The sequence below is a fragment of the Pleurodeles waltl genome, chromosome 4_1, assembly GCF_031143425.1.
Source record: "Pleurodeles waltl isolate 20211129_DDA chromosome 4_1, aPleWal1.hap1.20221129, whole genome shotgun sequence".
Lineage (NCBI taxonomy): Eukaryota > Metazoa > Chordata > Amphibia > Caudata > Salamandridae > Pleurodeles > Pleurodeles waltl.
Window position 1 is genome coordinate 155,908,423 of NC_090442.1, and position 26,525 is coordinate 155,934,947.

At 45.6% G+C, this 26,525-nt stretch overlaps 1 protein-coding gene across 6 annotated transcripts in view; it reads right to left on the minus strand.

Moving 5' to 3' along the window:
• The window catches only part of CNOT4 (CCR4-NOT transcription complex subunit 4), a 534,336-nt gene that overhangs the window by 356,370 nt on the left and 151,441 nt on the right, over nt 1–26,525 (minus strand). For all 6 annotated transcript variants that reach the window (XM_069227948.1, XM_069227951.1, XM_069227949.1 and 3 more), the window contains exon 3: nt 24,944–25,141. In XM_069227948.1, the coding sequence (XP_069084049.1) occupies nt 24,944–25,141 (198 nt within the window). The remainder of the gene's footprint in view (nt 1–24,943; nt 25,142–26,525) is intronic.

Sequence of the window (26,525 nt, forward strand, 5' to 3'; positions counted from 1 at the left end):
AATCCAGGAGACAAAGAAAAGCCGATAGAACGGCCAAATAACCTTTCACTGTAGCTACTGAACAGCCTTTCTTTGCTAAATCAAGAGCAAATAACAAAACATCGGAAAGGTGGGCTTTCAAGGGATCTTTCTGCTTCTCTCCACACCAACAAATTTAGCCCACATATTGGCATAAATGGATTTAGTGGAGTGTCGCCTGGACGACAGAATAACATCCACTACATCCGGTGGGAGAGAAAAAGAACTCAGGTTGCCCCGTTCAATCTCCAGGCATGGAGGAGCAGGCTCTGGAGGTGGGGGTGTAGAACCTGCCCCTGCAAGAGGAGGTCTGCCCTGAGCGGGAGACGAAGGGGAGGGCACTTTGAGAGTTGTAGAAGGTGGTCTGTGTACCACACCCTTCTTGGCCAATCCGGTGCCACCAAGATGACTTGGACCCTGTCTTGGCAAATCTTCCTCAGGACCCGAAGAACCAAGGGTATGGGGGGAAACGCATAAAGCAACTGTCCACCCCAGGGTATATGAAACGCGTCCCCCAACGCTCCTTGCAACGGATACTGGAGACTGCAGAATGACGGGCAGTGCGCATTCTCCAGAGTGGATAATAGATCTACCTGCGGAGACCCCCACATCACGAAGATGTACCGGACTAGATCTGGATGGAGACGCCACTCATGATCAGCCAAGAAGCGCCGACTGAGACTGCCCGCACGTACGTTCAGAACCCCGGCCAAATGATTTGCTATCCAGCAAATCTGATGGTCCTGAACCCAGGACCAGAGCCGCAGAGCCTCTCTGCAGAGAAGGTATGACCCTACTCCTCCTTGCTTGTTTACATACCACTTCGCGGTAGTGTTGTCCGTGAGGACCTGAACCGACTGACCACGAAGGGAAGGAAGGAAGGCCTTGAGAGCCAGACGTATCACCCGGAGCTCCATCAGATTGATATGAAACATCTGTTCCACCGAAGACCAATGGCCCTTGATCTCCAGATCCCCCAGATGAGCCCCCCCACCCTTGAGTGGAGGCATCTGTAACAAATGTGGCCACTGGAGGTGGCGGTGAGAACGACCTTCCTTGGGAAAGGTTGCCGTCAACTGCCCACCATTGAAGATCCGCTGCAGTGTCCCTGGAGATCCTTTTCGACTCCTCGAGATCCCCTTTGTGCTGAAACCACTGCCTGCGGAGGCACCACTGAAGAGCCCTCATATGCCAGTGCGCATGAGTGACCAACAGAATGCAAGAAGCGAACAGACCAAGCAGGTGTAAGACCCTGAAGATCGGAACAACCACTCCATTTCAAAACATTGGAATGTCCTGAATCCGTTGAGGCAGAGGGTAGGCCTGATACAATGTTGTATCCAGTACTGCCCCTATGAACAGGAGGTGTTGAGGGCTCCAGGTGAGACTTGGGCACGTTTACTGAAAACCCCAGATCGAACAACAACTGGGTTGTTACCTGCAGGTGATGCAGCACCAACTCTGTAGACTTGGCTTTGATCAACCAATCGTCCAGGTAAGGGAATACTGCTATTCCCTTCCGCCTGAGATGTGCTGCAACCACCAACATCACCTTTGTGAAGACTCAAGGTGCTGAAGTAAGACCAAACGGAAGGACCGCAAACTGGTAGTGTTGCGACCCCACCACAAACCGGAGATACTTCCTGTGCGACTTGAGTATAGGGATGTGAAAGTATGCATCCTGCAAGTCGACAGACACCATCCAATCCTCATTGTTCAATGCCAGAAGTACCTGTGCCAGAGTCAGCATTTTGAATTTCTCCTGCTTGAGGAACCAATTCAAAATCCTCAGGTCTAGGATCGGCCTCAGATGACCGTCCTTCTTGGGGATCAGGAAATATCTTGAACAACCACCCTGACCCATTTCCTGCTCGGGAACCAATTATATCGCACCCTTTGATAACATGGTCAGAACCTCCTGCTGCAACAACAGAAGATGGTCCTCTGAACAAAACGAGGGAAGGGGGGTGGGGGGGGGGGGCGGAGGGAACTCCTGAAAGGGGAGAGCATATCCTTTTTCCACAATATTCAACACCCAGGAGTCTGCTGTTCTCATATCCCACTTGTGGAGAAAAAGAAAGCATTCCCCCTACATGACAGGCATGTTCGATAAATTGGGGAAAGCTAGGGCTACCTTCCCTGCTGTTGCCCACCAGAGGAAGAGGATGACGAAGAAGGGTGATGCTGGACTTCCCCTCTAGCTCTAGCCCTCCGACGCCCTCTAAAGGGCCGATAAGATGGATTGGCAGGCTGTTGGGCAGAGTACTGGGGCCTCCGAAAAAACGCCCCACGACCAAAACCTCTGAAAACCTCTGAATCTAAGGAGCAGCAGGGGTAGCCTGTAAACCTAAGGACTTTGCAGTCGCTCGTCTCTCCTTAAAATGTTCAAGGGCAGAGTCAGCTTTCTCTCCAAACAGCCGTACACCCTGGAAGGGAAAGTCAAGTAAGGTGGTCTGTACATCTGGGGAGAATCCAGAGAAAAATATCTTTTTTGAAGACTGCTCCATTCGTTTGGACTCCCTATCAGACGGGCCACAGGAGCAGACTTTGTGGAGCAAGACGCCTGAACCACTAAACTCTGGGGTTGGATGACGTGAGAGGAACCCAGGATCCTCGGCTGCCCCCCCCCATGTCTCCTTGCCACCGCTCTATTAACAGCTGGAGACGAAACTGGTTTCCTCCACAAGTCCATAATAGGCTCCAACAATGCCTCGTTGAAGGGCAGCAAAGGATCAGCTGAGGATGTAGAGGGTTGCAGCACCTCAGTCAGCAGATTTGTCTTTACCTTTGCTGTGGAGAAAGGCAGGTCTAAATAGTCCTCTGCCTTTCTAATGACCCAGTGGAATGACGCTGCCTCCTCCATAAACTCCCCCAGAGATGAAATGTCCTATTCCGGGGAAGTATCCAGTCCACTGGCCGACAACAATCCTTGGAATTCCTCCGAAGGCTCCATAAGTTCACCCTCTTCCAATTGTCGGTATTCTTCTTCCTCAAGAAGACGCAAGGCCTTTCTCCGAGATCTCAAGCGGGATTCTAACCTCGGCGTCTACATCGAATCCATTGATACCGAATCCCGACCAGGCACAGAAGAAGATGCATGGATCCGAGCATCACTCGGACCCGGCGCCGACACGGATGCCAACGGCGCCTCCTTCGGAGTCGGCTGGCACGCAGGTAATGGAGGCGGCTGGCCAGGGGAGAGCATCAGCTGACGTGGAGATGGCAACGGCGCCACGGATCTAGATGGGGACGCCATACCTCGAGGAGACATTGACATCGACTCTGCATCCTCAACCGGGCGGAACAGCATAAACTGCTTCATCTGATATGGAGCCGGGGAGCCCAATGAAAAAGCTAATGGCCCCGTGGGACCCGCCGGTGCACCAGCAGGGGCCATAGCCTGGAAAACAGCATACATGGCATTTAAAAAATTGTCGCCTGATCCGCTCGCGGAGCCGGGAAGGCAGGATATTGCTGTTCTTGATCCTGCTGGTGCACATCAGGCTCTTGCAGGGCCGGAGAAAACTGAGAGCTATGAGGAGCCACCTCATAGACTGACGGCGTCGGAGATACTTCTGGGCTCTGGGGCTGCGGAGTCACAGTAGGACTCCCCTCCCAATTACTTCAACGGCAAGTTGATGGAGACCTCGACCGGCTCCGTGTCGATCGGCGCAGTGAACCATGATGGCGCCGAGAGTCATGATGACACCTGTTCTTATTCCTCCTGGAAGAGGCGTGAGATGAAGCCCTCTTGTGGCCCTTCTTAGCCTTCGCTAAGAAAAGCTTGGCCTCTCTTTCATTAAGTGCCTTAGGATTCATACACTGGCACGAACCACACCCCACAAAATAGTGCTCAGAGCTAAGGCACCAAAGGCAGTTCTCATGCCGATCTGTGACCGACATCCTACCGCCACATTCACTACAAGGCTTGAAACCCGATTTTCTCGGGGGAGACATCGTAACAACACAAGATGCATACTATCCAACAAGCCAGGAAAAAAAAACATTGGCGTCAAAGGCACGGAAAAAAGGAAACTGACGTCAGCACGCCAACGAGGACCTCTTAGTGGGACAGTGAAGTCAGACTGAGTCGAGTGGAGCCGTGCAATTGTGACGTCCTCGTCGACGTGGAGAGCTAGGAAGAGAACTTTCCGTCGGATGCTGGCGCAGGGATGAATTCATAAGGTGAGGAATCCACAGGTAGTTTGTATCCATAAGAAAGAGGGAGTACCTTCAAGGTTTCGCACGGGACATTAAATGTCCACAGTAAAACCAATTAATTACCTTTGAGATGTGTGGTGCCAGAGTTATGCTGATCACACTGTAAGGTATCCATTAAATCCAGCAGCATCACCTTTTAGGGAGGAGACTTATTTTGTAAGAGACAGCAGTGAATCTCTAAGGTTTAAAAGTGGGCCAGAGGTGGAGGAGGAGGGCCGCTTGGAAAGATACTCAACAATCAATTGACAGCAAGACAAAGGAAACAGCAAGCAACACAGAAAATGTGGTTAAAATAGGGGAAATGACTAAGTATCAGGTAAATGAGACAAATAGGAGATATTGTACACGGATCCTGTTAATTAAGAATCCTCTTATCTTACAGGCACAAGGCAAACAGAACAGGGAATGATTTGAAGCAGAAAATGATCACAGAATATATGTCTTTCATGCTACTCTCAGCGGGTGATATTTCAACTTCTTTCCGTTAGAGTCATACAAAAGAGGATGACCACAAAGTTAAGGATTGCTAACATCAATATTTATAAGAATATTCAAAAGAAAGGAAAGTTAAATAATAACTCATAACCCCTTATCTAATGTCCAGTGGGGGTTGTAGTGTAGGCAGCCATTAAAAATGGAAACAATAAAGGCAAACAAGAAATTGGCTACCCCCTGTTCTGTACCACTGGGAATACAATCTGTGAGAGAGATAATGAAGATATTTGGAATCTACATACCTCCCAAGAGGCAAACTCAGAAGAAGGTCTCCAGCTTCTCGGACACTGGGCATAGAAGATAAAACATACTCAGAAGACTAGCAGAAAATAACTCAATCCATTCCCTAAAGACAATATGACGTTTACCAAGGATACTCTCCTGTACAGCCTATGTCATTTCAAATCAACTGAGAGAGAGATTAAAGCAGACATAACAAAGACGATCCGATCTGAACGCATAACTAAATGCCAAAATAGGCTCTCTCAGAGCAGACCGACTCTGTGAGCATAAAAGCCCTCAAAGTAGCAACCAAGAGCATAGAGACTGTGGCAGCTTTGCTTAAAAGGAGATGGAGACCCTATATGAAAGCCATGAGGTGTGAAGACATTGTGAACAGGGCCTGTAAAGATAATTTATGAAAAAGTGGGACTTCTGGGAAGGAGTTAAGGAAAACATTTAGATTTTTTCCTCTTAACAATATTCACAAAACTCACATGGAATAAAAAGCCCAAAATAAGCCTCGAAAGAGCCCAGTGAAATGGAAGCAATAGAGCGAGATCAGAGGACCGAGAGAAATTGTGGTGAAATTCCACAGCTTTAAAAACACGGGATACTGCAAAGTGGAGAAAAACATGGGCATGATAACCCTCTCTATACCGAGATACTGCCCCGTCCATACTCATAAGGCAGCAGTTTCACCCCATCATGAAAAACTCAAAAGGTCAAATTTGTTTAATATGGACTTAAATGTTTACATCTCCAACTAAAACAATAAAACTTGTCATTTCACTGCAATACAAAGCAGTGAAATACATTTATGGTGTTGTCTCAATTATGAGCAGCAAAACTCGTGCAACAACCCAGACAATTGTGAGCTACACTCACAGAGAGGCAGTTTTCAGAGGCACTAGATTGCAGCAAAAGCCAATTGCAGGTAAGAGGGAAGAGACAAGGAATGTAAACAACTCTACAAAGAAAATTCTTCCCAATGACTCAAGTTTGGAGATCTATATAGAAGTACCTGTAGAGGGGTTCAGCAAACTGTAAAAATGACACCCATTCATTATGCTAAGCTGCTAGGAGCTTGGGACTGTTTCTCACCCTTTCCCCCCACCGATGTGAGCTCTCAATGCCCGCTTCCTTGAATTAAAGTTGGCTGGTCATAAGACTACTGAATAGATATACTACTCACGCCCAAGGAGACCAGCTGAGGAGCTGGACCTTAAGGCCCCTTTAAACTTGAAACGGGTGCCCGCTTCGAGGGACGCGCCCGTGTGAAGCCCAGGCCAAGGGCAGGCCCGTCCTGCGCCAGTCATCGCCAGGAAGGGGCTGGGCCACCCCCTTAACATTTACTCTACGATTGTGCTGTTGCAACACTTACCTATTTGTCGTTTGAAGGTACCCTTATTAATAATTTAATTCTATTAAGAGCGCTACCATTTTTATAGTTATTTTATGCTCAACTCTAGTCGGCAAAGGTTCGTGGAAATCATTCTCTTGTCTGGGGCTGTTGGGGGCGGGTATAAGCCCCCAAATAACTGTTTCTGTGCTCTGGTTGCGCAGGAAAAGAGCTGGACTTGGACTGTGGTAGTTGGGGGTGGCCTAAGCCCCGATAAATTAGACATTTTGCTTGCTCATTGAAAAGGGGAAAAGGAAAGCTAGCGGCAATCCTGCAGGGTTGGGGGTGGGGGGGGGGGTGAAGAAAGTACCTCGTCAAGCCGCTGAAAATTGTACTCTATCCCAAATTGACGACCTAATTGAAGAAGTTGAGAGTATGCTTGAGACTAAACCATCTAAACACCCCACAGGAAGACTGCTGCAACCAAAGATATAAAATCCTTCTTTACTTCTGTGACTCCTGTGAACAATAAGCCCTTGTTTGTACCATCACGGGGGTCCCAAATAGATCACATCACGCCAGTCACTTTGACTAATCACATAGAGCTTGAATCTGAACGTGGCTAACCAGCAGGACAGTGTACCTTCTTATACAAACTGTTCTAATCGTTTTTTACCTTTGGCTTCACTGGCAACCCCCAGCCCTGAGAAAGATGTTTCAAGAAAAGCAGAGGAGCCAACAATACATCTAGCCACCCAGACGGATCGGCTATAAAGGCTTAGTTAGTACAAACAAGATCCGAAATAACGAGCTTAAAAGAGTATCTTATTTCCTTTAGTCATATGGTCCACATGAAGCTTGACGGCTTAACAGCAGCGATCGGGGATATTGGGAAATCTTCTCTTAACCCCAATCTTAACTTCACTTACACAAACACAGCAAATTGACATATCTACGAAGGGAACGCATAGGGGAAAAGATGCAGGAGTGACCTCACTACCCTGCCAATGGGAAGTGGGTGTAGCTCCTGTAGTGGCTAATTCACATAAATCCAATATCAATTAGCCTGGAGGGGCTAACCAAGAGAAGCACAGTGTTAAGTCCTTAGCCAATGTTAACAAAGCCTCCCAGCCAAGCTCCCTGCCTAACAAGTCGCCGCATGGCCAGTGTGACATCTATATGACGAATATACCCAAGTTGAGACATGGATCAAGGGAACTAGAGACTTCACTGAAGAATAAAGTTATTCACTGGATAAGGGGTGTGAAAAAAATGTAGGTCCGTAATACGGGATGATTTAATAACTGCCCAGAGATTCACAAGTGATGCCTCAGAAACAGACCTCATAGGGTTGCAGCTGAGCAGTCAGTTTAGTAAAGGGCCTTTTAACTCTTGAGCTAAGATCAAGACCTGACACTTTTTCTCAAGTATCTCTTGTCCAGTCGATCCCCCTTCCAATGGCTAACCGGTTCTTCAGAGATAGACCTAATTTAGGATCTTCTCCCAAATCATGTATCACAAGACGGGGATTTATGAGTAGCCCAACTTCAACCTTAGATTGACGTAAAGCCCCATCAGTAGAGGTAGGGAAGGACAACATTTCTGCCATAAAGCCCTTAGAATTACGCGATCCAGATACCCTACCGCTGGGCACTGTGGGACTAGAGACAGAAGTATGTTACAACGTCCATGTAGAAGGGAGGTATAGCGGAACTACTCCCCAAAAAAAGCGAATAGTGAGATTGTCCAATATTGGGGTCAGCAATGAATCTTCAATTAGTCTTATCATGGAATGTGGCGGGTGTGTCATCTAAGATAACTAACCCAGAGTGGTGTAGTTTTATGGATCAACAACACATTATCTTTTTACAGGAGACATGGGCCCCCTCCTTAATTCATCAAGCAGGATACTGGTCTTTTCAGAAGGCCGCACTTCCATCTCCATCTGGCAGAACGTCTGGGGGCTTATTAATTTGGCTTAAACATTATCTGTTTATCAAGGCAAAGGAGTTGCCCTCCCCTTCAAGGGATATATTAGCAGTGGAGGTCGTGTTCAGCGGCCCAAGGGGGCCAGTTCGCATAGTTCTCATAAACATATATATTAGGCCTGGCCCGCAAAAGTCTCAGACCTTCCAGGTAAAAATGTGAATAGATTTTTTGAACTATTCGTCTGGGGGGCAGAGCTTACTTGTCGTAGGAGATTTTAATATACAGTTGAACTGTGAGGTCGACTTTCAGCAAAAAAGAATTCAGTTTACCCACCCCTGGGACAGATAAGGTCCGGTCCAAGTTGTAATAGAACCATCAGGGGGAGTAACAGATCTAGTGGAGGACTTGACAAAAGCAATGGGGCTTAGAATAATCAAAAGGGAACACGAAATCAGATACCCCTGCGTCATCTACGTATAGGAAAGGCTCATACAAGACCAGCCTAGACTATGTTTTAGTTAACGATTTTCTTTGGAATTCTCTCATTGACATGGCAGTTCTTCCACATGTTGACAGCGATCATTTAGCTCTCTGTACATCTTTTTCAATTTCCCCATTTAAATGTAGTTTACTTTCTAAGTGGGTGAAGGGTAGCGCACTAGTTGCGACAAATGATTATAAAAATGTAAGGTGGGAAACGGTGGCTGATGATGTGCACTTTCAGGCCTCAATATATAAAGTGGTGAAATCAACGCTTTCCCCTGTGAAGCACATCGACTTGGCACCGATTGACTTAATTAACATAATATTATGGTCAACCAGCTAAGGCCCCTCTTTCAGGTATCCAGGAGGCGGGCAGAAACCCGGGCCGGACCTTTGAGGTGGTATATTCGCTCTTGTCAATTGGCTAAATCACAGCTTTTGGAGGCACTGAAGGCAGGGAGTTCCGGTGCGATAAGAGCCTCCAGGTCTGCATATAAAGCAGAACTGAAAAACGCAAAAAAAAGGAGTGGGAATCCAACCAATGGAAAGCTTTGGTAGATGCTTTACAAGCAAAGGACTCAAAATTGTTCTGGAAGTTGGGGGCAGACAAAGGTCACTCTGACATCGCGGAGACATACCCAGTAATTCAACCAGCACTTTGGGTATCATATTTTGGAGCTGTATATAATGTGGCTCAAAGTAGTAGTCTTAATGTCCTGTCACGCCTTGAGGGGCCTTTCCATCCACTTTTTTTCTGGGCTAGCTATTGCACCTAAATTCGATCTGGCTCCATTTTCCTTAAAAGAAACAACTTTGGCACTCCAAACGCTACGCAAAGGGAAGGCCCCAGGGCTAGACAGTATCCCAGGTGATTTCTATCTGTCCCGACCTAGAACCTGGTACCTGTATTTAAACACACTTAGCAATGAGATTTTGAGAGGCGATGGGCTTCCTTCCACATGGCAAGGAGCTATTATAGTTCCCGTTTTTAAAAAGGGCGCAAGGGAACTTCCTTCCAACTACAGGCCAATAAGTTTAATTGATATCAGCCATAAAGTTTTTTGTAAGCAAATTTTGGCTAGATTGCAGGTGTGGATCGAGGACTCATAGCCTCTCTGGCCTCCAGGCAGGTTTTAGGAAGGGCGCGAGTACTATCGGCCAGGCATTTAGTTTCAACCTTCTTTGTTGGAAACATCTGACATTAAATAAGGTCCATCTGTACGTGGCCTTCATTGACCTAAAAGGTGCGTTTGATATGGTCCCAAGGGATTTACTGTGGAACGCCCTTGAGTCCTATAAGTTAGACAGCGAGATGTTGAAATTGATTAGGTATCTTCATGAGGCCAAGGTGGAGATTTGACAGAAATTATACCAATTGATAGGGGGGGGGGGGGGGGGTCAGACAGGGGTGCATTCTGGCCCCCATGCTGTTCAATCTCTATATTAATAATGTGGTTGACCAGCTGATGCACTGCAATCATGACGCACCAAAGTTAGCAGGAACTTCTGTCCCTATTTTAATGTTTGCAGACAATACCTTACTGATTTCATGATCTCCAATGGGCCTTCAAAAAACTCGAAGCCTTTTTTAAATTTTGTGTAAAGAGGGGCCTAGAGATACATTTTTCTAAGACCATATTTATGGTTTTTAACCCTCATAAGTCCTTTAGGGGGAAAATGACTCTAGCAGGCCAACCTATTGAGCGAGTTAAGCAATTCGATTATTTGGGGATTAGGATATCTGATGACCAACGGTGGTCGGCACAGATTGAGAAGAGTGTGTCCACCCTACGACAGAGGTCGACTGTGATAGCAGGTGAAATTTCTCCTTCCGTGGTGCTGGCAATTTTTCTAGCTATCACAGTATACAAGGCAGCAGCTGTGGCTGCCTCAATCTATGGTGCTGAATTATGGGGGCACTGCAATTCTAGCTGTTTGACGAAGGTGGAAAAATTGCTTCATGCGTAATTTACTGCGCTTACCAACAAGTACTCCACTCACACCCCTAAGATTGGACTTGGCCCTAAATGAGATCCATAATGAGGCTGCCTTAGGACCCCTTATGTATTGGGTCCGCCTCTGGACATCCGCATACTTGTCCCCCTATCAAACAGCAGTAGCTAAACTCTTAGCAGACCGCGGTGTGGTAAAAATTCCCTGGTTTAAATACATCAGAGACACGTGCCAACTTATTAAAATGGACGAGGTGTGGAAAGACCCCCATAGTTTGACTAAGGAAGTAAAGGCACGGATAAGGCGGTGTTACTGGGAGTTCATTTTGACCCAACTTTGGTCCAAAAAGCACAATGGTAGTAGGACACTCCAGTTCTTGGGCCACAAGTGTAGTCCCAAGTTTGAGGCTTTTATGGACAATATCAATCCCCCCCATGCCAAATCGCTATTTATTAAATTCAGACTAGGGTATTGCCTCAACACATTTACTGTAAAATGGTGCAAGGAGGTTCAAAAATCGAGATTCTGCCACTGCTGTCCTGAGAAATCTGAGACATTGGCCCATTTTATGTTTTTTTGTCCTAGATATTTGGTCCCCAGGAAGAAGTGGATAATCCCCTTATGCAGATCAATGGGGATAAGGAAACAATATATCCTTGCGAATTCTTACTAGTGACAAGAGACAAGGTGGTCTTTGCCGTTGCCAAGTACCTACAAAATGCTTGGGCCATAAGAATCCGAGAATACACTGCTGACCGATTGGATTAGCTATAATTACCCTAGGCCGCAGTTGACTACCATGGGCATGAAACCACGAAGGCTTGTCTATTAAAGAAAAAGGAAATTTGGCCTTGGTTTTGCATTGTTGCCATAACTATGTGTATCAACAGCCTATCTTTTTGCACAATCTATCGTAGGAAGAAATAGACTATTTTATGGAATCAATTTTAGCCAGGCTTCCAGGTCTATAAAACGAGATAGTGGTCCTGTAATTGTTCTAACAAATGAGTTTTTAAATTTTAATTCAGCATAACTATTTGTTTCTCTTTTTAATGTTCTTGTGGAATTTGTGTTTTTTAAAAAATCATTTATATTCTTATTGTATGGTATTGTTTGTTATTTATTAGATACTTTTATGGCTTTTAGCCGAAATAAAGTTATTTTTTTATACTACTCACGGTGAGTGCCTGGGGGCTCCGTAGGGAAACCCCCAAGGTGCAACCAACTGAGTGCAAACAAAGATAGGCAAAATTATCAAATCCAACAGAGGACAGCAACACAATGAAGAGAATATTCCATCCTCCGACCAAGCAAATAAACAGATTACACCAGAACATATTTTCCAAACAGGCAATACTAGAGCAACCTTGGTAGGATCTACGAAAGGTTGCTGATCATGTTCCTGATGCTTAAAACCCTAATGAAGACTCTGTAAAGACACTGACTGCTGATATTGCTCAAATTATAGTGGTGGTGAGCCACCTTCAATGCAGCGTAAAGGAGGCGGGCAGCAGGTCACAGAGAAACCAAGTTTGTTTTGTGGACACTGGGGAAGGCACTGAGGGCCCAACTGAATACATTTCCAGACTACAGGCTTAAAATCTGGGTGCCGACAAGAATCTACCTGATTGCTTTGTGATAGAACAAGCTCATCAAGTGCCAGTGTTTCTGTCCCACACCCCCAAATCCCTTGCCCTCACCCAGACCCATAATTGCTCAATCCTTGAACTATGCTGATCGGGACAAAATACTGCAGCAAACTAATCTCAGGCCTGAGTTGGTCGGCAACTCTTCACATATACCATGATTACACAATCATTTCTTGCAGTGAAGCAGAAGCTGAAATATATTCAGCTAATTTATATGCTACTCTTTCCAGCTAAAAAAAAAATGAAAGGGAAATACACATTTCTTTGAAACACCATCATGTGGCAGCCAGGTGGACGATTGTGCTTGTGCTCCTGTCAGCCTGATAGAGTTGAGAGAAAAAGAGAGAGGCAGAGAGAAAGAGCCCTCGACCCATCGCAAAAGACATCAATGTGGTGCACGCTGGCACAGATTTTACTCAAGGGCTGGAGAGGCTCTGACTTTAGCAGTACAACACTCAAAACAAGAAGCAGTTGACAGTTGCAGCAAAAGATTCTCATTTTCTGACACCACCTCTCAGAACAAACAGTTGGGAGAGCCACCTCCTACATGACTTTACTTGTTCTCTGCATAATTAATGGTTTTTAATTTCAGTACCTTTGCTGGGGAACTGTATCCGACAAATATTTGGGAGCACTGATATGTGAACATTTATGCTGGGTCAGCAAAATGTATCCTTGTTTCTGCATTGTATGTTCCACTATTTGATCAAGTTCTTCCAATACTGGGTTTTGAAACTGGGGCAGGGCAGCAGATGCTTTATGTTTAGAAGTGTAGTGTGGAAGGGAGTTCGGAATGTTGCTATATTTTGTTGGTTTTGTTTGGGGTTTTTCCTAGTACAGCAATACACTGCCACTATTCGTAACACCTACTATTCACTTAGATTAAACACAGGAATACAAAACTTTTGATTTGCTGCTGTGGAATGTGAACGGCCTTGATCAGAAGATTAAAAGAGGGTCTGTGTTTCAATACATTAAAATATACTTGCCAGCTGGACTGCTCTTGCAGGATACCCCTGCTGGGCATCCAATGTCCATTCTAGCCTCGTCATGGGCACATCAGAGTCTTTCACTCTGGTTTTACACAATTCTAGAGGCAATCCTCGCTTATAAAGTTACCATTTCATGTTACGCAGACACATTACGACATGGGTAGATACACTGCAACTGAGGGTGCCCTGGGAGGGACGTTACGGTCATTGCAGTCTGTATATTCGCCACCCTTCCTGGTGGTCAGCACAGTGGGTGCAATTATGGCCCATCCTGACAACTCCCAATAAAGAAACTATAGTCAGCAGTTTTCTCTTTTTTTTTCTTTTTTTTTTTTTAAACAGAATTTTATTGCATTTTTGCATCAATACTTACATACAGTACATTATCAAAACAATAGTGTGACGTCAGTAGTAGTTCTGAGAGGTCTATAGTACCTCCAATTATATCCGGATAGTCCTCATAAATCTAATCTACAATGTAGTGCATTCGCCCTCTCCTGATTCCGCTCATAGTGTTATTGTGTAGTCAGTGTTTCGTTTCTCAAACTTCAGAACAGTTCAATTCTGTCCTTGCCCCCCACCCCTTCTGTGGGAATGTCCTAGCCACATCTCCATTCACGTGTCTCGTTTCACTTGAATCTTGATGTTAGGGCACAGGTATTTTCATTATCTGCGGTATTTGCAGGTGATGTATGGTCTTGGCAGTTCTTCAGCTGTCAGTTATGGGATGTTTCCCGTCCTCGCAGATGGGCACCAATATTCATTCTGATGTGGTCCATCTCCCACTCCACCCATATGCTGTTTCTGCTTCCCTGATCTCCTAATCTTTGAGGGTATCTGCTAAAGCCTCCCATGCCTGTGCTCCCTCAAGTGAAGTACATCCCCTCTTTGCCTCTCTGAGCCTAACATCTGACTCGTATCCCACCCATTTGGTGAATTATGTCTTCAAAGTGGCTATGCGCGGGCCCCCTTTGCTCTTCCAGTTTCTGGTTATTTCCCTTTTTCTGACTAAGTCTTGAAATTGGCTAGTAATCTTATTTTTAGATGTGTGTCGGAACCAGCTCAGCAAGCATTTGTCCGCCGAGCATAGGAACTCTTTTTCTAAAACAATTGAGATTATTTCAGTAATTCCCTTCCAGAAGCACCCCAGCGCACGGCAACCCCCGAGCATGTGAAAAAATGTGGCGCTTACTTCATTGCAACAACCGCATTAAGCTGTGCTTATATGATACATCTTATTAATTTTCTCTGGTGTAAGGTATGTCCTATATAATATATAGAAATGAATTAGCTTAAACAGGGCATTTCTTGTGGCCTTCGTTGTGTTATACTGGATGTTTTCCTAGTCCTCGGCCCTAATCGTATTACCAAGGTCTGCTTCCCATTTATCTTTCAGGCCCTCCAGTGGCTTCATTAATTCCCTTCTTAGCCTCCCATATATGCAGGTCACTGCTCTGACCGTCCCTGATCCCATCACTAGATATTGACAACTAACTGACTGGTGTTCTTCTATCCCAGCCTTCCAGTGTAATTTAATAGCTTCCGTAACTGCTATGTGTTAGAAAGTGATTTCTCGGCAACTCGTATGGGGCCGTAAATTCCTCAAATGGAAGAGGTGCTCCGTTATAGAGTGCTTTCATCGCGGTCACCCATGCTTCTTTCCAGGACTTCAACCCTCTCTAAGACCCTTCGTTTTGAAGTTCCTCCAAAAATCCTATTGGGATGTCTGGAGAATGTCTGGGATGTTTGTGTGGGTATTTTCCAGAGGTGTCTTGCCAAACACCGCAATGTAACTTGGAAATAAGGTTTGTTTTCACTACCAGTGTCTGGGAGCTGTAGAATCGCTCTACATAAAGCAGCTAGGTCAGGGACTAATATGGGGAGTGGATCCTCCCGTTGTTCTCCTTCCCTCTACCCATTGTGTAAGCCATTGCAGCTGGGCTGCCAGATAATAAGCCTCAAACTCTGGAACTGGCATTCGTCCTTCTGTTGTTGGTCTTTGCAGTGTGGTCAGAGCTACTCAGTGGCGCCCAGAACCCCATATGAATCCCATTATTATCTTATCTATTTCCCTAAAGTATGCCCTAGGAACCCAGAGGGGTAATGCTGTAAAGTAGCAACCTGGAGTGCACCACCATTTTAGGAAGAGCCACTCTTCCTGCTACCGAAATCGGTAGTGTGGACCGGAATGAGATACTTTATTCCAGGCCTCTCATGCCCCTACCTAGACTGCCGTCCAGCAGATCATCTGTGTGGTGGTATATGGGAACAAGACTGCAAGGGTCCTAGTGCACACAGGGGTATGGCATCAGCCTGTTCAGGCAACAGACAGGATTTGCTCCAGTTTACCTGGAGTCCTGACAAGAAGACATTGCTTCAGCATATTTCGCACTCCTGGGAGGTGTCACTGGGCATTCCGGAGGAAAAGAAGCATATCATCCACATATAATGCAATAGTGCTCCTTGTTATCCACCTCCAATCTCCGATACATCGCCCCTCCTCGGGCCCATCATGCTAAGGGTTCTAGGGCTAATGCAAATAGGGGCGAAAGCGACCCCTGTCTAGTACCCCTCTCCACCCTGTAATCTTGAGATATTTGTTGTCCTGTTCGGACTCTAGCCGTTGGGTCCATATAAAGTAAACGGGTCCAGGAAATTAATGCCTCCTCTAGCCCCAAGCGTTCCATCACTCTATATAACAAGCATTTTCAATGTAACGGGGCTCGCATTTGCTCGAGTTGGAGCTATTTGCGTTGTAAACTCCTAACCTAACCTTTCTTGCCACACAAATTAAAAGAAAAAAAAAAAAAAAAAGAAAACAGTGCAATCGCGCTGAAATTGAAAAGGAAAAAACGGAGCGCGATCGCGCTATGTAAACCCCAGCGTGATCGCGCTGCAGGAAAATTAACAGATAAAGTAGTCCAGAAACCAGGCTCAAAACATCGAGCCTCGTATGCCTCTGGTAGTTTACCAGTGCTGTGTAGGCTGGCTAAACACCGGAAAAGGCATAACGTATGCATGCCTTTCAAAAATGAAAGCAAGCAGATTTTAAAGAGCAAGCCCAGGAAACAATGAAAGAGACTGGCGTGACCTGGGCGTGGTTTGAAACCCAAAGAGAGATTACTTTATGGATGGAGCACTTAGCGCTAGCCCACAAAAAGGGCCATTACAAGCTGTCAAAGGCCTTCTCTAGGTCTACTGCTAGAACTGCTGCGGTCTGCCTACTGGATGTAGTGCTCAATAGGACTGCGCAGAGGCGCCATATGTTATGTGCTGTGCTGTGCTGTGCTTCTCCCTGGGATAAATCCTGACTGATCTGCATGGATTAATAGGGTCATATGAGGCAGCAGGCACGTCACCAGGATCCTATTTAATATTTTATAATTCATATTGAACATTGAGAACGGCCTATAAGCTAGTTTATCATAGGGGTTCTTTGCCTGATTTTCACAAGGGAACCGTTGAGGCATCCCTGGTAGATTGTGGTAGTATACCAATGGTCTTGGCCACGTTAAGCATATTGGTCAGCCTGGAAGCTAGGGCTTCTCTATAAGTATCATAAAACTCAATACGGGTCCCATCGGAACCTGGCGTCTTAATTATTTATTACTAAGCGCACTACTCACATTTCGGGCCATGATTTTAATCGCCGCCCAAACTTCCTGGATCGTGATTTCTGCTCCCAATGCCTCTACATGCTCTGGGGGCAATCGTGTTAAGTGTAGGGAATCCATTAACTCCCTCAGTTCAGTCACTGGGAGTCCTGCATGTGCTCTATATAGCTGTGCATAGTACTCTCGAAATATGTATTAATTTCTTCTTGTCTATATCACCCCGAGCCATCTAGTGCTTCTAGTTCTGCAAAGTTTGCCACCCAGGCTAATAGCATGCCTGTATGGTCTCTTTCAGCGTGGGCCCACATCATATAGTTTTGATAATCAAAACAACGCAATCTTTCAACCTTAGCGGCTACGGTTTCCTTTGCCGCGAGGAGCTCCTGGTGGATCTCTGGCTGGCCGGGGCGTTTTGTTTTCACTTTCCGGGAGCAATGTCGCTGCTGTTAAGATCTCTAAGAGTAGAGCTCTCCTGACCCCTACCACTTCCGAGATGCATCTTCACCTAATTACTGTCTTAAATGCATCCCATTCTACCAAGGTGGAGTCGGCTGTGCACGTGTTTTCTTCAAAATATTGAGTAATAGCCGTGCCTATCGCAGTTCGGAATACTGGGTCCTCCAGGGTTTCTGGGCGCAATCGCCACGTCAGAATGCTCGGGCGCTCTTCTCCCCCATTTAAGACAGAGTAAAAGTGGTTGTGATCTGATAGGGTACGATTTAGATATTCTGTTGTGTGCACCTGAGTATGTATATCTCGGGAGAATAGTATAGCATCTAATCAGACATGTAAATCATATATGTTGGAACAGTAAGAATAATCCCTATCCATGGGATGTAGCCTTCACCAGGAGTCTATTATCCCCCACTCTAGTTGCCATTTTGAGAAGGCTCGGGCTACTCTTAGACTGCATGCTTGGAAGGGGTGGGTGAGATCTATCCAGGGTAGGATCCGGTATACAATTGTTATCCCCTCCCAGTATTACCGGTCCCATTAAAAATGGGGCCAAGACTTTGGATATGCCAGCAAAGAACTGTGTTTGATCCACATTCGGGCCATATGTGCTACCCAGCACCACATCTCGGCCATCTAGTCTACTCTTTACTACCACGTATTGACCTTCCAAGTCTATCATTTGACTTATACACTTAAACAGTACATCCCCACCCGCCCGAATCCAGATCAGGGCCCTTTGCGCATATGCAGAGTATCTAGTGTAATATAGTTTGTCTCGCCACCTGCACTGTAGCGCTAGCCCTTCCTTGGTTGTTAGGTGTGTTTGCTGTAGGTGGGAAATTTGCACCCCTATATGCTGCATATAGGAGTGGACTTTATATCGCTTAGCCATGGTATGCATCCCTTTGAGATTCTAAGTGATTATCTTATATTTTGTAGAGCCGGCCATGTGTAATCTTATCCCTTTTTATTTCAGTCCTGCCATCCTGTGCCCAGTGCTCTTCTGGAAGCTCTTGGCCTTACATTAGTATGATTCATGTGGTGACGTGACTTCGGACTCCCCCATTACCTAAAACAGGCTAACTGCGAACAATCCCCTAAACTCCCCTTCCCCAGGACAAGTGGGTCCCCCCTCCTCATTCAAACTATAACACTTAATTTAATATCGGTGGAAATGCCCACCAATCAAAGTTGAGTGGGTGGTTGCAATCAACAGTCGACATCCTGCCCAACTTCCCCCTACCCGCCAACATTGTCATCATATATCTGCTCCCCAGCTCTGTTCTATGGTCTCTGACCAGGTTAGTGTAGGTAGCCATCACTAAAATCTCAGCAATCTGTTCCCTCAAGATCTGTCTCCCCCTTTCCAGTAGCGGTCCTTCTTAGGTCTCTCACATCAGTGTCCTTCTTAGGTATATAGTGAGTAGAGAATGCCCCTCAACCACCGTCAGGAGCTAGATCACTCTTAGCCTCAAAAGCAAGCATCTTCTGTGTTTGCGGTGGTTTTGGGTATCTTGTCTTCTGAATGGTCCGAAGAACCCTCTCCACTAGATATGGAGGCCTCGCTATTTGTTTCAGTCGGTGTCAGGCTGGTGCCTTCTCATCTCTTCCTGCTCATATCAGCTACTATTTCTACCGCCCTTTGCTGATCTTTTCGTGCCTCTGTTTTAGTTGGTGTGCCTCCATTGGGGCTTCACACTTTCCTTTTAACTTTCTTCTTCTGTGCACTTTTGTCTGTCAGAGGTGTACGGCTAGACCCAGGTTGCTCTTGGAGGGCCAGCCAGTCCCATACTTACTTGGGTGAGTGAAAGGAATGAGTCCCCTCAGCCGTGAAGATTCTAAGACTGGCAGGAAACATCATGGCATCCTTCACATTTAAATGTCTTAATCTCGCCATTGCTTCTATGAACGTTGCTCTTTGTTTCTGTATGGTCTTAATAAAGTCCGGGAAGATCATCACTTTATGAATGTCCACCAGTGTCTAGTTTCTCACGCCCTTGCCATGATGGGGTCACAATCTCAGTAATGTAAGAGACGAGCTACTTATAGGCCTTGGTGGCATTCTGGGTTGGTGAGGCTTTGCTGGGACCCTATGCGCCCTCTCCAGTGCATAGAAGGCGGAGAGTCCTTCTGGTGCCATCTCCTCTCATAGTCATCTCTCCAAAGTAAGATATCGCATCCCTCCCCTCCACTCTTTCAGCCATACCTACAATGCGGATATTATTCCTCCGGGACCTATACTCACTGTCCTCTGTTCTAGGGTGTGCACCTTTGCCTCCATCGTTGTTAGCCTGGCCTGCAAGGCTCCTATCACAGAGTTAAGCTCAGTCAGTGTTTTCTCTGTTGCAGTTACTCTTTCGACCAGTACATCTATCTTGGCTTCGAGTGAGTCTCTCTTGGTTGTGATAGCTTACAAGACGTCCGTCAGTATGGGGTCCCACTGGGATTCTTCTGTTTACGGTTTGCAGTTTAGTTGAGTGTCCCATTGTTCTCCGTTCCCCCCTCCCCCGGTCTTTTTTTTTTTTTTTAATTAATCTTTCCCTTGGCGGCAATTAGGGGCAAGTGGTCGCACAGGTTCTACTTCAGCCGTTCTATTCTAGATGTGCTCTGAGGCCCTCCAACCAAGGGTCCCTCGGGACGCTACGTTCACGGGACTGAGCACCCTTTTTCTCCTTCGTCTTATTTAGAGCATCTTGGGTGTCAGCCCACAAAATGTCGTGCAAGGCCAGGTGCTCCTCGCATTGATGGGGTCTTGTACCAAGTATGTGCAATGTTGCTGCGGCCACCTCTGGTTCCCGAACCACAGCCGCCTCAGTGTTTTAAGGCCGGGGGTACGCAAAACCAGTCTCCCATCCGCCTTCAAGGGCACACTAGTGTTCCTGACGATTGATTGTATTGTTTGCCTTCAGAGTGCTCTCTTATACTTGAGGCGTGTCTGGTGGCTATAAGTTCTCTGATTCCTCCAATGTGATTGCCGCGATCACCTTCCTACAGTCCCCCAAAGCTCCGCCGGCACTATTGGCCTCGTAATCCAGCCTCCTCACCTCTGTCGCTGCTCTGCAGAAGCTCTGTCTGTTGCGTGGCCTCCACAATGGTCTTTGTCCTCCTCAGTCTCCCCTGCCCGCAGACAGGTCCATCAGCAGCCAGCGTCACCAGACTCTTGCAGGGTTCTTCCTTCAGTCCGTGGGCCCTCAGCTGCTCTGTACGCACCACTCCATTTTCACACACTGGGCACCACCATTTTGTTTCAGTCCTTCACGACCGCTCAGGGCCCTCAAGTACAGGGCCCAATTGGCAACCCTTGGTTACTCTCGCTGCTCTTGGTGCCCATAGTGGGGGGCCCAGGCCGATCACAGAGGGAGCATCTGGGGTATCAACCTCCCTCTGGCCTCCTCTCCTCTGTCCCTCGGCTCTGCTGCCGCTCAGTGGGAGTGCTGCCGATCGTGCATCTCCTGTGATCTCCTCGGTCCCCTTCAGACTCCTCGCTCAGCTGATTGGTCTGTCAGTAGTTAGGCAGGGCCGCTAGGGTCTCACAAGCTCTTTAATCTGGCCTGCAGGTCTTCCCCTGCTCCCCTCATCTCTACGCACTGCCATATTGTCTCAGCCCCTTGCGGTTTTTCAAGGCCTCAGACGTCATCATTTGTACAGTCACGCAGTTTTCGGGGCTCTCCACTGGGGCCCAGGTGGATTATAGAGGGGTTACCAGGGATCCCAATTCCATTGGGGGCTCTGTTTATTCAGGATTGTTAGGGATGTGAGGCACCAGACAGCAACTCTGAGATTCACGTCCTACTTAATCGGTTGATGGCCACACAGCCCACCCCTCAGCAGTTTTCTCTTCGACATAAAAAATGTCAAGTTTAGACCTGAGCAGAAGTGTTAGGATCATGTTTGCCTCATTTGTAGGCGAACATTTTCGTAGTTTTAGTTTATGGTTGCTGCCATGTTAATAGGGACGCTTACACTGGAAGCTAAAATGCCAAGATGTGGATCGAGACAACGCTTTATTGCTATACTCAGTTTGTCTTGTTGGGATTTCAGTATCGCCAAACTTCTAAACATAAACATGAGATTGGCGATCAAGTGCTTTAAAAATCCCTGTACTTTGCCATAATTTGAAGATGATTCAAGATTAGGCTGGAACAACACACAAGAGGTCAAGCCAGTGTGCTGCAAACCAACACCAAGCGTGCTACTCATCGAAAAGCGATTCGACGCCTCATCAGGGGTAGTAAGCGCTATATAAATACAATTACAATACAATACAATACAATACAATTGAGGGAAGTGCAGGGGCTCTAAGAAAAGTAGGTTTTACCCCAGTACTGTTCATCATTCCCATACAAGGACTGTGAGAGAATAGAAAAATAATAGTTTCCTATTGAAAAAAGATATGCTATGCCATCAGTCTTAAGAAAATCGATTTATAGGCCTGCCGTTTTCTGCTTCTGCAAACTGTTATCTTAGTCCTTCGAAGTGGGGATAGGGATTTAGGATGGTAGAAACTGGCTCATTATGTTAGGTATTTTCATATTCTTTTAGGTGACCACGTCATGCGCTGCTGCATCAATTTTCACATTTCATATGGTTATCGTTCATATTTTATGTATCAGACTTGGATTTTTGAAGTAAACATTTAAAAGATTTATCCTATGTTTCTTAGTGCTATTTTGAGTGTGTTGTCCCTAACACACTCTAGAGGGCCTAATCACGGCCAGAAAACACCATCCATAAAGTATTGCTAGTTGGCTCAGTACGGCTGGCAGTCCAACTGGATTTCTAATTCTGGCGGGGGCTGGGAGCCACTGAACTAAGTCCCTGCACCACAGTTTTAGATATTGTGTCCCTGCAGCAAGATTTTAACATTGTCTCAGATAATTGTATAGGCCCTCAAAGAGAAGGCAGCTCTCCTCCTTGGTAACCACCTAATTCCAGTGTTATGGCCAGTTAGTACATTTAAACTCCTTGAAGGCGTTTTCTTTCATGTAAGGTGAAGGACTTTCAACTGTCCTTCAATCAGTCTGACCAGAGCTCCCTCAACTACCATTCCATCTGCATTGTCCTTCAGACATTTCAACCCTTCCTGAAGCCTTCATTTTTACAGATCTCGTGTCTCCCCAGGTGGACCTGCATTTTTGTTGTGCGGTATATGCAAGACCGTCTGACTCTACAATTGTTTAACCACTGTACAAAAGGGGCTGCTCCAACCGATTCAGTGTTGGCTCCCCAGGGCAGGGAGAGTGGAGTAAGAGCCGGTCTCAATTAGTGGGAGGAAGGGAAGCTTCCTAAGACTCTAGCCTCTGCTACAGAAGATCAAATCCCTGGGCTCAGTGAAGGTGTCAGCCAGGCTCTCAATCTGACAATCATTACAGGCCCCATTCAACTCAATACACTTGCCCAATTTAGGCGCACAAAGGGGCATCTTGGCCGAACAGCTGCCTCTCCATCCAAACATGTGGGCTCCCACTATTGCTCCCAGCTGTTGGCAACCCACCAGAGATACCGGACTCTGGCAACAAGGCTGTCAGTCAAACTAACTTTGGCGTTAAAGCACATACATATAATTTTAAATTAAAGATTAAACAGCAACTCTGAAGAAAGGAAAACTGTGCTAATGCCCTGTCTAGGGACAACACTGAGAAAAGCATGAGGGAAACAAGATAAGAGTAAAAGAAGCAGAGTACTAAGAAAAACCAGCACTGGCAACGTCAATAAATCAAGCAACTGAAGGGTAACGCAAAGTTTTTTTCACTTGTTATATTTCAAGTAAACAGAAAAATAGAAGTAACAAAAATAAGCTTAAAATTATATTTTTATAAATTATTTACATTGAAAAAGTAAATATCGGAATAGAGCCAGGTGCTTCTTGACAGGGGGAAGTACTTACAGTATTATATTAACTTAGTTTTTATGGGGATCACAAAAATGCGACTGCCAAAACAGCTTAAGCTTTCTCTAGGTCAGACTTTAAAAATGACAAGTAAATGCTCTTCAAAACAAGCATAGACAAAGCCAATAGGTCTGGCCTATGCAAGAACAATTGGCTTTGCCAACATGTTTTAGCCATGTACACCAGCGTGGATTCTGTTCAGCACGGCTATAAGTTAGTGGCATGAAGGAGTGCGTCACAAAGTGAAGTGTTATGGAGTGCCGTAGAGTCATGGAATGGAGTAGAGTTGTGCAGTAGAGTGGCACAGAGTAAAGCTGAGAGGCACAGAGAAAAGGTGAGCAGCACCGAGCCGAGGAGAGCCGAGCTGAGGGATGCCGAACAGCGCACATTGAGGGGCCCCGTGTTCAGGGGTGCCGAGGGGCGTCGCGTCGATGGGTGCATTGAGTAGAACAGAGTAGAAGTAGAGCGGAGCAGAGTAGAGTAAAAGTAGAGCGGCGTAGAGTGCATTTGTATAGCATAGACTGTCGAAGTGCAGTGTCATTGTACTGCAGGGTGTCATAGAAATGAGTGGCGTAGAGAGTATTGGTTTTGAGTAAAGTGGTGTAAAGTACAGTGCTTTGGCATAGAGTGCAGTGGTTAATGCAGTGGCATGGAGTGGTGCAGTAGTTTGTTTCAGAGCAGAATGAAGTAGGGTAGTGCAGGGTAGAGCGCAGTAGGCCAGGTAGAACGCAGTGGTTCAGGGTAGAGTGCCACAGAGTGCAGTGGTGCAGAGTAGATTAGAGTGGCATAGAGTGCACCAGCATACAGTGGAGGTGCCTAGACTGGAGTGATGTAGAGTACAGTGGTACATAGAGTAGGGCAAAATTCATTTCAGAGTATAGAGGTGCAGAGTAGAGTGAAGTGGTGTAGAACAGAGCACAGTGACCTGGAGTGGTGTAGAGCAGATTGTAGTGAAGTAGGGTAAACTGGAATATGCATGGTGTGGTAGTGCTCTGTCATTACAAGAAAAGCATCTTCAAAATAAAATGACCATTAAACATGTAAAGACCTACAGTTTTACTGATAAAAATCTACAACCCACAAATGATGTGTGGAAATATCATCTAGTGTATGGATTTGTTTTGATTGTACGGAAATATCTAACACTTTCACACATCAGAATTACCAAAAGAGGTGCTAAATTTGTACTTTACTAATTCAGATTTATTTTGAAATATCTGCACAGTTCATCTACAGATATTTACATTTTGTCGTGTGCTAGAAAAAAGCATCCTCGTACAGCCTTCCTTCAGCACATCCTCAATAGCCAGCATGATTCTCACATAAATCCTCTCACTTTGAAGTTAGAGAAACAAAAATATCAAGCTCCCTTGAAGAGAGAGCCTGAAATGTGACCGGTCTTTGAAATTTGACAAGATAAGAACAAGATTTACAGGCCTTTTTACAGAAAGGGAGAACTCTGAAGGATACAGTAAGTAAGGTATGGACCACAGAAGGGACAAACACAACCCGGAGAGCACAGCAAATACAAAGAAAGCAAACGTGAGTTACAAATCATAATGTCAATGGTAAGTAATGGGCGGAATGCATTCTCGGAAAAGCTTTCAGAATGTCCCCAAGATGTCACTAGCAAACCAGACACCTTATCAGTCTAGTAGGCTTAGACTAAGAAAACGACTTACCTCTGGATCTGCAAGGCGTTGCGACAGGCCCACAACAAAGACCAGGTTCTTTTGTACAACCCGTACACTAGCTAAGTGTTTACGATTTTCAGAAATTTTCTGTTTGCGCTCGTTCTGTTTCTGCTTTTTCTCGTTCTTTATCCTTTGCAGTTCTTCTTGTGAGAGTGGTTTGTATACTGCTGGATCTTCTGGATATGGCTGAATAAAAGAACATAGAAAGTTTGTCAGCGTAAGCGATAATATAATGACCCCAACTTCAAATCTGCAAAAGGCAGTGTACAGCCATGGAGCATTTCCAGTTAGATTACAATAAGGTGTCAGAAGCAACAAGTGTTAGCATATTGTTTCAGGAAGGACCATCACTGAGGGAAGAGCAGGAGCGAACGCATAAGCAGAGATCTTACACAGGCAGCAAATTAACCTAATAGTTTCCAGGAAAAAGACAATAAGGTAAAATGTATCTTTATAAAGTTCTACACTCCCATGGAAAAAGCCATATCCATATGGATCTACTTGGACCCAATTTGTTGGCTTATGCATTGTAGCAGTCCTCTGTCCAGAGGAAGATCAATGTCATGTAGTAACAGGGCATATACATTTGCACACATTTCTCTTAAAAATGCTGCACAAAGAAAACATTAGACATTGGTCCATAGACAAGTTCTATCTGGTAATTTCCTTCTCTGTTTTACAATATACACTGTGGCTGTAATGTAGGAATGTAGAGCTTTCTGGACACCTCTCATCCTTATTTCATCACTTAATCTATGAAGCGTGCAGATGTTGAAGAATAAACACTGTACCTGTGTTGGATTTGCCCCTGCATTGTTTCCTTTCCCTTTATGAAAGGATGCCTTGCTTTTGTAATTTGCTTTGTGTACCTTTACATTTTCTATGCCATCGAAGCTCCACCAATGTACATTTAGCATTAGTAGAAAGAGTATTAAGAGTACTCTAGTTGACCCTATTCTTCAAATTTTATTGTAAAACTTCAAGTTATGCGTAACTTAAAGAGCACTAGCATAACAGAGCTCTGAAGTATACAGAAACCAAATGTTAAAACAGCAGCATATAGATGCAGTATTCTACGCCTGTCCTGCATATAACCTCCTAGTCCAATACACGTGAACATGTCAAACCTCCTCCTACAAAGCTCAAATTAAATTGTAAAGCAAGGCTAAGGACAACATTTCTGCACTGCTCTGCCTACTTCAATAGAGTTAAGTCCACAATTAAACATTTAGTTCATGGACATTAGTACTACATTTTGCCCCTAGGGTTGCCTCTCTTCAAATAGTCACCATTCAAGTTTCAAGACTTTTAGCACCAATTGGAGAGGGGGGGGGGGGGGGGGGGGCTCTAAACAAACTTAATCTGTTGAATGGGAATATATAGAAAAACATGGATTTCAAGTACCATAGGAAGAGAGTACAGCAGAGTAGGAGTTGCAGGAGCCAGCAGGGGCCCGAACTGCATCTTCCAGCACCTCTCTGTCCAGCAGGCCCACCTACTGAGTATCAGCGCCCAAGGTGATTCCTTTAAAATCAACAAAGCACTCCCACAGCACTTGAGTATATAGCAA